The 12,596-nt window shown below is 37.7% G+C and overlaps 1 protein-coding gene across 1 annotated transcript in view; it reads right to left on the reverse strand.

Moving 5' to 3' along the window:
* The window catches only part of LOC148875846 (transcription factor-like protein), a 58,384-nt gene that overhangs the window by 13,255 nt on the left and 32,533 nt on the right, over nt 1-12,596 (reverse strand). Inside the window, exons 11-12 of the mRNA XM_088965492.1 lie at nt 6,584-6,669; nt 3,887-3,977 (exon numbers count right to left, since the gene is read on the reverse strand). Of these exons, the coding sequence (XP_088821618.1) occupies nt 3,887-3,977; nt 6,584-6,669 (177 nt within the window). The remainder of the gene's footprint in view (nt 1-3,886; nt 3,978-6,583; nt 6,670-12,596) is intronic.

The raw sequence follows: 12,596 nt of genomic DNA on the forward strand, positions 1-12,596 counted from the left end.
TCTCCCTTTTATCGAGGAGCCTATCTTTAGCGCCTTTATGGTGATTTGTTAAAGAGATCACCAACTCTCCTCTGCTCTTTATTGACTGAAATTATCGATAGTTTTATTGAATAACATCTACTCCTTTAAATAGGAATTACAAGAGTCCTTAAGGAAACTTTCCAAAAAAGAACTTTCTAAAAACATTAAGAAACTTTCCAAAAAAAGACTTTCTAAAAAAAATAAGGAAACTTTCTAGAAAAACATTAAGAAACTTTCTAAAAGACATAGGATATAATAATGCTACTGCCAAATTAATAGGAACACTGAATTTGGCTAAGAGATAAGATAGGAACACTAAATCTAGCTAAGAGATAAGATAGGATAGGAACACTGAATCTAATGCCCCTTACTACTGTTGTCTGCGGTTGTATTCCTTTCCAACAAAAGCATCCACAATAACCAACCCTTTCGGAAGAAGAAAACCCTATCTGGAGGGAAATCTCTCTCCCCCCCATGCCTCCCAACAGAGAGAAGTGAATCGATCACTCCGGGAGACCTAGAAAATTTCAGAAACCAAACCGCCCTCTTCAAAAAATCAAAAGAAAACTAACATTACCTGGGCGCCCAAGATCAGATAAAAAACAAAGAGTCCAACTTTTCTAGGACTCTTCCCCGTACTCCAGTTCTTCCTGATTTTGATTTCAAACAGTAGATCACCTTCCTGATGTCTAAATCCCACCAAAAACTCCAAGAACTGGGCAATCTATAGTAGATCGATCAGCCCTTTACTTCTTCATGCAGTTAGCTGATCTAGGCTGCATGAGAATGCTTCAAGAAACCCTAGTCGATGCTCTGATACCAAGTAGAAATCTGCTGAATTAAAAAATATGAAAGAAAGTAGTTTCTTGAAGAAAGAAGAAAGAGAGGAGAGAAGTTGAAAGAAAAGAGAGTAATTAATTTGGCCGCCCCCTTCACTTATTATTTATACTAATATAATAGAACAATACAAAGACAACTATGCCCTTATAGGGCGACAAAACATAAAACAACATATATAACACTCAAAAAACATAATAAAATTTGGACTCACATAACTACTGTGGTCCCCACCTTCTATCTAACAACTAACATAAAACATCTACTCGGAGAAACATCATAAAACTAATTAATCTTCAACACTTCAGACTCCAATTCTAGTTTTGGGTGGAACCTCGGCCTGCGAAGGGCAATTAGGGATACAGACTTGGACAGCCTCTTACCTTTACTAGCCATCCTTGAGAATATCTTCCTTGATCCTAATAGGGAAGACACCAGAGTTTGGATCCCTTCTACTTCAGGAACCTTCTCTTGTGCTTCATTTTCTGAAACCTTAACTCGGTCATTTGTCCCTTCTGGTGTGTCCTTTCCGATTAAGGAATTTTGGAGCAAGTCCATTCCTCCTTGGGTTGGGTTTTTTGTTGGGAAATTTTCCTGGAAAGAATAAATACAAATAATCTGCTTCAGAAAAAGAGACCAAATTCTTGTTTACTTCCTAATAGATGCTCTCTCTGTAAGATGATGGGGAATCCGGTGTAAGGTTACTAAAACTGTTTGGGAGTGGGTACTTTCTCGCTTTGGGTTTACTTGGAACCCTCCTGAGAGTGTCCAAGGTTTGTTCTCCTCTTCGTTTTTCAGATGGCCTACGAAGCGAGGGAAAATGATGTGGAGGAGAATTAGGGCAGCCGTGTGTTGGTCACTATGCGAAGAAAGAAACTCTCGAATATTTTCATAAAAGGAAAGATCCCTGGAAGAACTATTAGACCCAATACTTTTAAGGGCTGCCCACTGGCTAAAAACTATGGAACTGTTCTCAGACTTTCCTATTGCTGACCTGTTAAGAAACTAGAAAGAGATAGCAACCTCTACTCTGTGTAAGAGGACTCTTAGTCCCTTGTGGTCCTCTCCTCCCTCCGGATTTATAAAAGTGAGTTTTGATGGCAGTAGCATAAGTTATTCAGGGCCCTCTGGGATTAGGGGAGTTTTCAGGAATGAGAAAGGGACTGTTATTGCTCTGTTATCAGGCCCTATTGGAGAAGGAGACTCTATTAGGGCTGGAGATCCTTGCAGCTTTGGATGGGGTTCAAAGAGCAAGGGAACTAAATATCAGTCAGCTGATTTTGGAAGGTGATTCAAAGGTGGTGATTAGCTGGTTGAAGAAAGAGGACAGTGGCTTGTGGAGTTACAATAATGAAAAGAAAAAATTCTTATGGCTATGTAGAGGCATTGAGATACAAGACAGCTGGGTGAAAAGGACTGCTAATTCTTTTGCAGATGAGTTGGCTGAGCAAGGGGTGAATAGGGAGGCTATTTTTTGGGCTATTTTTTAATCTTCTTTCATTGTAATTTTCTGATGGGGAGATAAGACTCTTTATCTCCCCCTTTTTGTACCTAAAGCTTCATAATTCTTAATAAAGTTTCTGTTATTGATCAAAAAAAAAGAATTCAGGAGCGGTAACAACTAGGCATACTGAGCTGGTGTGAGCCTACCGGCTGAAAATTGTGTTGTTCCAGATGCATCAGTCGTGGTGCAAGCTGCAATTTGGAAATGAGAACGGTCCTGAGCACCCGTATGGTGCTTTCAGTTGGTTTTTCCTTTCTCCCACCCATCCGGATAGCCATGAAGTTCGCAGCAGTGGTCCTTCGTGTGGCCGGTCTTTTTACAGTGATCGCACTTATATTTTGAGCACAGGTTGCCACGGCTTCCATTTTTGGTAGAAAGATTGAAGGCCACAACTTCAGGTGGTATGGTACCCTGTTGGCAACTAATGCTTGGTGCTTCTCTCCTCAAGAACTTGCTAGCTTTCTAGTGTTGTGTCTGCATGGGAGACGCTTTCATGTAGATCACGAGCCAACGAGTTGAACAACCACGAGATGACCATGGAGTTACACTTCTCCCACGCCATCCCTTCCACTGTCGACAGGTTTGGTTTCCGAATTGATCCATCAATGAAGCCATATTTGTTTTTCGCTCGTAAAACATTCCTCATAGTTTGCTGCCACATGGAGTAGTTTTCTCTGGTGAAGGGACAAGAGACCAATACAGATCACGGATTGTCCGATGGATACAGGTAATAGGGAGAAGCTTGATCAATTTCTCCAACCATGACGGAACTTCAAATAATCTTGGAACAGGGGATCTCTGTGTAGTAATCTTGGAACAGAGGTTCGGAAATGGTGGAAGAAAGAAGAAAGATCGAAAATGGTTCGCAAAAACGAAAGAAAGAAGTAAGACGCAACCTGGTAATGGCTACCAGAATTGCAAGAAAAAGAAACGGAGAAAGAGTTCTTGGATCTGGCAGTCATGGCTCTAATGCCATGGAAAACAGCAGAGACAGACAACGAAGAAAGTAATTCTTCTTGTATTTGAATATATAACACCATACATATTTATACTTGAGGAAGAGGAAACATGTGCGAAAAGCAAGTAGAAGACAAGTGGTTGCCTGGTTGCCACATCAGCTATTTCGATTACAACAAATTCACCGGTGAAGTTTTCACCGACTTACTCAATACTTCCAAACCGAGCCTTATAGATTATGCAAATGGTGTCTTAGAAGGCATTACATTATAATGCACCACCTTAGTGAAACTTAGTAGGATGTAGAATTGGACTTCAAATGATCAGTTTACAGGTGCTATCATTCCTATACATTCTTGTGGTAAATGTGTAAAGCCCATAAAACCATAAACCAGAAAATACAGAAAGTTCAAGCACCAAACCATCCAAAATCTAGGAACTCCAACTACAAGGCTACTTTTCAGTCCAATCAAAATATTTGATCTTGAAGTAAAAAAGATATTTCTACAGGATTGAAAAAAAATATATTAATAGAGATTCCAAAGCTAATGGCACATTAATACTTGCCTGTTCTGCTGTGATACCATTTTCAAAAGCGTTATATAAACTTTCTTTTGTTATTGCTCCAACTATAAGATTTGGAAGTTGATATTCAACCCTGTGTTTCTCACAACAGAATAACGAGGTCAGAAATGTAGTACAGATCATTAGGTAATATTCAATGAAATATGGTTTGCAGCACAGCTTCACTATAGATGGCATCTTGCTGTGTACAGGCACAGCACAGACTAAAGCATTACACGTCAATCAAGTTGCTAAATTTTATGATTAGATCCTGGATTGGCTACAGCCCAATATACCAAGTAATGTAGTTTTGAGACTTGAAGGGCATACATTGACCATCCAACATAATAGAGAATGCCCAAACAGAAATACTGGTGGCTTGATTTTTCTGGACGGCTGACAAATTTGAACAAAATTAAGATTTTTGGAATAAATAAAGGATATTATAATAGCAATTAAGTTGGCCAATGGAGTTAAAAGCGTGTTGTATGGCCAAGGATTAATGTATTGGTATCGAGTATCGTATCGGACAACTTGGATACGAATACGCTTTGGAAACACATGGATATGTACGAAAAATATGGATACGCTAGGGTAACACAAATTTTATAATACATTAATAATATTAAATTTAAGGTCAAATAATCATAAATTATGTATAAATACATAGAAAATGTATATTTTAATGGTGTATATGAAAAAAAATATATTACAATTAATATAATATGATACATAGATTAGTAGATTTGATACATATCATATGCAAATTCATAATTTTTAACTTTTAAAATTTCTAAGATACATTTCATATGCAAATTCATAATTTGTAACTTTTAAAATGATTATTCCTATAGTTTTCTAATTAAAAATCTTTTTTCAATATAAATGTAGATTAGTAGATTTGATAGATTCTATTTAAGATTATATTCTTCAATATTTTGTGAACATTTTTTTATTTTCTAAATAATAAATATGATTTTATGTAATGTAAATTAATATCATGTGCAAATTTATAATTTTTTAGGACTAAAATAATTATTCTCTTATTAATATTATAATTTTATAAATTTTTTGAGATTCAAATAATATTTTGGTATAAATGTGGATTTGATATATTATTTATTTCTATTATTTTATAAAATACTGATTTTAAATATTACTTTTTTAATTTTTAGTTGGAGTTAACTGTAATATGTATTATTTATTTGAATTGCATTTAAGTAATAAAGAAATAAAAGCTATATTCATTTACTCATAAACACAAAAGATGGAGTGGTGTAGTGGCTTACAGGCGTGAATGTTAAGCTCTCCCTTAACTCTTGATGCGGGTTCAAATCCTTGCGACTTTCATTTTTAGTAGAAAAGTATGTGCATGCGCATTCACGTCTCATGGGTGGTGTATCGTTCTATACCAGTCAGTATCGATATGTATCAGATGATACAGTGCAATACGGACTGATAATACACCCGTATCAGCCCGATACGCACAACTAGCAGGATACATCTCTAGTCGTAGTGTATCCCATGCTGGACACTAATGATACCGATACGAAACGCCCTGTATCAGACGTATCATATTGATATTTCAATCCTTGGTTAGAGCTGGGGTTGGTACTAATAATGGTATTTAATCAGTGAAGAAAGGAAAATAGGAAATCAATGCTACACGATGCCATCTATAAATTTGAAAAATCACCAAACAATTGGAAAGAAAAAGGCAATTTGGTGCATTAAAAAAGTAGGGCTCAATTCAATGTGGTTATATGTTTATCCTGAGCAGTGAGTTAAAAGGCGCACCTAGGCACATTTTAGGGTAAACACCTCGCCTATGTCCTAGGCACAATACTTCCAAAAGGCGTGCACCTGGTGTGCCTAGGTGCACCTTGCACTTCAACCCAGGTATGCACCTTTTGAAAATCTATGCACTTTTTTCTTCTTTCTTTTTTTTTTTTGTGTGTGTTTAGAAGTTGGGTCGGGGCCTCCACCCTTGGACCCCAACCAAGTCCCTAGAGGTAAGCCTAAACAAGTCCATATCAGGGTCTTAAATTCTTAATCCCTATAAACAAAGGTTTTATAAGTGTTGGAGCTTGTTTGGGCTCCTAGAATGAGGAATGCATAATGTTTGGACTTGTCTGGGCTTTGCCACAAGGGGCTTGGTACAAAGGCAGCTCGTAGAATCATTAATGCATAATGTTTAACATCACATTAGCCATTTGAAATAATGTAATTGGCAAAAAAAAATAAAGAGATTAAGAGTTTAGATGCTTGAATATGTTTTATATGTTGCGGTTCATGTTATTTTTTAATTGTCATTTTAAATATGTTTTACATGTTATTTATGTATTTTAATTTGTGACAATAGGTTTTTTGAAGCATTTTTTTTAAATTTAAGTCCATATTTTCAATGAATAATGTGTTTAATATTTTTAATATTTTGCATTTTCTTAAAGTTTTATGACTTTTTTTAAGCCTTGAAACAATTCGCCTTTGCCACAAAATGGCTCTTGTGCTTTTTTTGTGCCTTGTGCTTTTAAAACACTGAGTCTAAGATAGTTTTTTAAACTTTCTCATAAAGCCATTTAGCTCTAGTGATTATTTTGTCAAACCTAACAAAAAGATGCCCTTCCATAAAATTGAACCTTTTGGAAATAGAGAACGGATCTGATCATTAGACTCCCAAAACAACAAAGTATAGCTTACCTTGAAAAAAGGCGCAAAATCTCACAATGTAGTTTAGATGATGAGTATGCATACATCCTAAAATTTGTTTCCACAACCACAAGTCCCTATGTGAACAAAAAATATATGGGTACAGTATTACCAAGCAATACATTATTCAATTTCTAAAAAAGCTGATGCTGCAAAAATATAGCAACTTAATACGAGAACAAAGGGAAAAATATGAATATTTAAGTCTTGAAGGATGGGATGTATTCAAGGCAAAATTGAGATAAAGTCATCCTCTACCAGAATTGTGCTACATAGAGCATACATAGAAAGCATTGAAGATCAGCATTTTGGAATATCTTGCAAGCTCATTTGGAAGACAGGGAATTGATCCTACTCAAAATCCAAATTAAACCTAAGGAACTTATTGTATGGGGGGGGGGGGGTGTAGTTGACATTTAACAACCTAGAGAACTCTATAGATTAGACTATCAGTATATGGCAATGAAGACATCTTCTGCCCAAGTGGTCTCTGTTTTGGAATGGTAGAATACTGATGTATTTCATTCTATTGCCAATCGGCATATTTATACAATAAGCTGCTGCAATAAATAGAAAGAAGAAAAAAATAGAAAGAAAAGAAAATAAAAAGTACAAGAATGGAAAGAAAGAAAACTTTCTAAATCAATCCTTCCACAATCCTAGGAATATGTATAATTCTATTTTTACACAACTACTAAATATAGATCTGCACCAGTAACCCCACGTTTTCCAACACTCCCCCTCAAGCTGGTGAATAGAGATCCTCCATTCCCAGCTTGGCTATAATTCTTCGAAAGTCTGTACTATTGAGCCCTTTAGTAAGTACATCGGACAGTTGTCCTTTTGTAGACACATAGGGAGTGCAAATCAATTTGCTGTCCAGTTTCTCTTTTATAAAGTATCGGTCAACTTCGATGTGCTTCGTCTTGTCATGTTGAACAGGATTGTGAGCAATATTGATGGATGACTTGTTATCACAATATAGTTTCATAGGCTCTTCTCGTGGAATCTTCAGGTCTTCTAAAATTATCTTCAACCAGAGTAATTTACACACTTCTTGTGCCATAACCCTGAATTCTGCCTCTACACTTGACTGAGTTTTGCTTCTTACTCCTCCAAGTGACTAAGTTTCCTCCCAAGAAGGTACAGTAACCGGAACTGGACCGTCTATCTACTGGACATCCTGCATAATCGGCATCTGTATATGCTTCAAGAGCCAGTCCCCCATTTCTTCTGAATAAAATTCCTTTTCCTGGATTGGCTTTCAAATAGTGCAGAATTCGATGAGTAGCCTGCAGATGAACTTCTTTAGGATTATGCATAAACTGACTTATTACACTTACAACGTATGCAATATCTGGCCGTTTATGTGCAAGATAAATGAGTTTTCCAACAAGTCTTTGGAACATCTCCTTGTCTACACTTGCAATCTCGCTAGCTTCTCCAAATTTATGATTGGGATCTATAGGCGTGGAAGCTGGTTTACATGCCATATTTCCTATTTCTCTCAAAAGATCAACAACATACTTTTGTTGAGAGATAAAGATGCCTTGTTTAGAATGTGCAACTTCAATTCCAAGAAAATACTTTAGTCTCCCCAAGTCTTTTATCTCAAATTCTCTGGAAATACAGTTTTTCAATGCTTCCTTCTCCTTTTTATCATTCCCAGTCACGATTATACTGTCCACATAGACTAATAGTGCAGTAACTCCCCCTGAGGTTGTGTTTGATAAACAATGTGTGGTCACCTTGACTTTGCTTGTAACCTGTACTAAGCATCACCTTTGTAAACCTTCCAAACCATGCTCTCCGAGATTGTTTGAGGTCGTATAGTGCTTTCTTCAACCTACAAACTTTGTTCCCCTAAATGCCTTCTCCAAAACCCAGTGGAATGTCCATGTATATCTCCTCTTCTAGATCACTATGGAGAAATGCATTCTTTACATCAAACTGTTGCAAATCCCAATTATAGTTAGCAGCCAAAGACAGCAACACCCTTACTGTATTCATTTTAGCTACTGGGGCAAAAGTTTCCTAATAATCTACACCATAAGGCTGTGTATATCCCTTGGCTACCAGTCGTGCTTTGTACCTTTCTAACGACCCATCAGATTTGTACTTATTGTGAACACCCATTTACAACCTACAGTCTTCTTGTTTCTTGGTAGATCCACAACTTCCCATGTGTTGTTCTTTTCTAGTGCCTCCATTTCCACTCTCATGGCTTTTCTCCACTCCTTATTAGAAAGTGCCTCGGCTAGAGTATTAGGAATGGAATGGTGTTAAGACTGGCTAGAAAACTTTTACGGGATTTAGAGAATCTTTGGAACGACACAGATTTGGCTAAAGGGTATAATGGGCGTTTGGTACATTCTCTGGTTCCTTTTCTCAATGCAATAGGTAGGTCATACTCAGACTGTGAAGGTGCAGGTTCAGGTTCTGCATATCCCTTAGTTCCAGGATTAGGAGTTGAATCTTGGACTTGCACAAGTTGAGGATCTGGATTTCTTCTCCTAGAATAAACCTACACATATCTCACATCATCATGCACATCATTGATGGGGTTAACAGTGTCTGAATTTGGTTCAATGGTCGGGTTGTTTGACTCTTGTTGAGAATCAGGAATGTGGGGCTCAGAGGATTGTGACTCAGAAGGATGTGATTCTTGACAGTTGAATGACTGTGAGGAGGGTAATACATCTAAGGAGAGTAGATCTGAGGCCTTATCTTCCATTAATGAGGGCTCCCCCTGAAGATAAGGTTGAGTGAAAAAGGATTGTCCCTCCTCAAATGTGACATCAATGGAGGTGTAGAATTTTCTGGTGGCTGGATAATAACATTTGTAACCTTTCTGAGTTGAGGAATATCCCAAGAAGACACACTTGATTGCTCGTGGATCCAATTTTCCCTTATTATGGACATGAACAAAGGCAGTGCAGCCAAAAATTCTTGGTGTGAGATTATTTGAGGTTCGAATATCAAGGTAGAATTCAGAAAGGACTTGTATTGGGCTTCGGTTGTCAAGAACTTTAGATGGTAGTCTATTTATGGTGTATGCAGCAGTAAGGACAGCTTCCCCCCAATATTGTTTTGGCACCCGGTTTGGAAAGAGAAAGGCTCGAGTGGTTTGCAAAAGATGGCCATTTTTTCTCTTAGCTATCCCATTCTGTTGGGGAGTGTTAACATAGGATGATTCATGCACAATGCCTTCTTTCTGAAAAAAATGGAGACAAATTCTGATTAAAATAATTTGTAGCATTATCAGATCGAAACCTTTTAATTCTCACACCAAACTGAGTTTGGACCATGTTATGAAAGTTGGGAAGAATGGTACCCACATCAGATTTAGACTTAAGAAGAAAGATCCATGTGACCCTAGTGCAATCGTCAATAAAGGTGGCAAACCATCTAGAACCAATAATGTTGGGAATTTGATAAGGGTCCCATATATCCGAATGAATCAAATAAAAAGGAGTTGAAGATCTTTTATTGCTGATTGAGAAAGAAACCCTTTTGTGCTTAGCAAGTTCACGAACATCACAATGAAAGGTTTCAACATCAATTCCTTTAAACGAGGAAGGAAGCATTGTTTTTAAAACAGGAAATAAAGGATGACTAAAACGGAAGTGATGACGCCAAATTAAATCTTTATTGGAGGTAGATAAGAATGACTCGTGTGTGACATGCATAACAGTGTGATATGGTTTGCTGGTTGCTTCAAGGTAGTAGAGTCCATCCCTTTCCTTAGCAAGTCCAATCTTCTTCCTGGAACCTGATCCTGAAATACACAGTAAGAAAGAAAGAACACAACATTACAGTTCACATCCTGGGTGAGTTTATGTATAGAGATAAGGCTAGTGGATAACTTAGGAACATGAAGAACATTTTTAAGCAATAGGGATGGAGTAATTTGAATATTCCCAATCCCTGCCACTGTGGTGAAAGAACCATCAGCAACAGAAATTTTTCTATTACTAGGACAGGGTGTATAGGTGAGAAAATGTAGTGAAGAGGGTGTCATGTGGTCAGTAGCTCCAGAATCAAAAATCCATGGAAAAACACTAGCCGAGGCATGTAATCCTAGAGATAAAGACTCACCTGAGAGAGCAAGGGAGGTAGAACCACTTCCTGGTTTCAAGGATTTCAGGAGCTCCTTAGCCTTTCAATTTCTTCAACAGTAAATGGTCCCTGACTTGAGTGTTCTTGCTGCGGGGTTGTGGAGACATTATGGGCTGTGGAACTCCTTTTGAAACTCCTCGATTTCCCCATTCCTTGCTGGATGTGGGAGGTTTCCCATGAAGTTTCCAGCACCAATCTTTTGTGTGTCTGGGCTTCTTGCAACAGGTGCACTAGAGGTTATCGTTAGAGTCACGGGTAGTTGTATCACGAGCCAAGTTGTGATTGTTCTCACCCTTTGAACCACTGTAACTTCCTCCCCTTGCCACCATGGCTGAGTCTTCAGGATCTTTAGGCTCAAGCATGATTCCACGACGGCTTTCCTCAGCTCTGACAAGGGCTATGACTTCATTCAATGGAGGCACTTCTTCTTTGCCAAGAATTTGTATTCGGACCTGATCAAATTCAGCATTCAGTCCGACCAAAAAATCATACACCCTATCTCTTTCAATAAAATTCTTCAAGATCACAACATCATCAGGGCACTTTGTCTCAAGAACCCGATAATGATCAAGCTCATGCCATAAAATTTGCAACAAATTTGCATATTCTGTAACACTTCTGCTCCCTTGTTTGGCCGCCACTGTCTTCACTTTGACCCCATAGACACGAGCAACGTCATGGGCTTTGGAATAGGTTTGTCAGACAGCATCCCAAATAGCCTTTGCAGAGGGAAGAAATATATAAGTATCACTAATCTCGGGTGTCATTGAACTCCACAACCATGACATAATCATTGAGTCCTCTTCGTCCCAAGCATCAAAATTTGGCTCGCCCAACTTTGGCCCTGTTCCAAGGTGACTAATTTTTCCTTTTCCCTTCAAATAGGTACGCACTAGTTGTGACCACTTCAAGTAGTTCTGGCCATTCAGTCTATATGTTGTCTGAATATTCTGCAAATCACCAGTGTGAGGATGAGAATTTGTTGCTCCTTCATCAGTTTGGACAGGAGCACTTGTTGCAGTCATGTCGGACATTGTTAATGGAGGAAAAATAAGGCCAACAGGAAAGGAGAATAAAGGAGGGAAGAATTGGTCGGAATAAAGGAGAATAAAGGAACACTTCTGGTTACAAACCAACACTGAAGGCCATAAGAGAAAAACACGAAAAACTGGCAATGAAGGCCGAACAAAATCTCAAGGTTGACAAACCTAGAGCTCTAATACCATGTTTTGGAATGGTAGAATACTGATGTATTTCATTCTATTGCCAAACGGCATATTTATACAGTAAGTTGCTGCAATAAATTGAAAGAAGAAAAAAATAGGAAGAAAAGAAAATAGAAAGTAAAAAAATAGAAAGAAATGAAATTAGAAAATACAAGAATGGAAAGAAAGAAATAGAAAGAAAACTTTCTAAATCAATCCTTCCACAATCCTAGGAATATATACAATTCTATTTTTACACAACTACCAAATATAGATATGCACCAGTAACCCCACGTTTTCCAACAGTCTCCTAAGTAGAATCCCGAGTGATGACCTTATGGCATGGTTAGAATAAATATAGGATAGATGACAATATAGGGTTAGAATAAATATAGGATAAATATAGGATAGATGACAATAGGATAGATCACTATCATCACCATCATTATCATCTAAACCTAGTCCCAACCAATATAGGGTCAGCTACATGAATCCTGTTTCACCATTCCAATGATCCAATCTGTTCAATGCCATATCCATTGTTAAATTATGAGCCCTAAAATCATTTCTTACTACTTCAACCCATCTCCTTTTTGGTCCGCCCCTAGCTCTTTTGGACCATTCAACTTGTAACAAATCACTTCTTATGGGTGCCAAAGATGATCTTTTTGCATGCAACC

Source organism: Nelumbo lutea, chromosome 1 (assembly GCF_056320005.1).
Source record: "Nelumbo lutea isolate HS-2025 chromosome 1, American lotus-T2T, whole genome shotgun sequence".
Lineage (NCBI taxonomy): Eukaryota > Viridiplantae > Streptophyta > Magnoliopsida > Proteales > Nelumbonaceae > Nelumbo > Nelumbo lutea.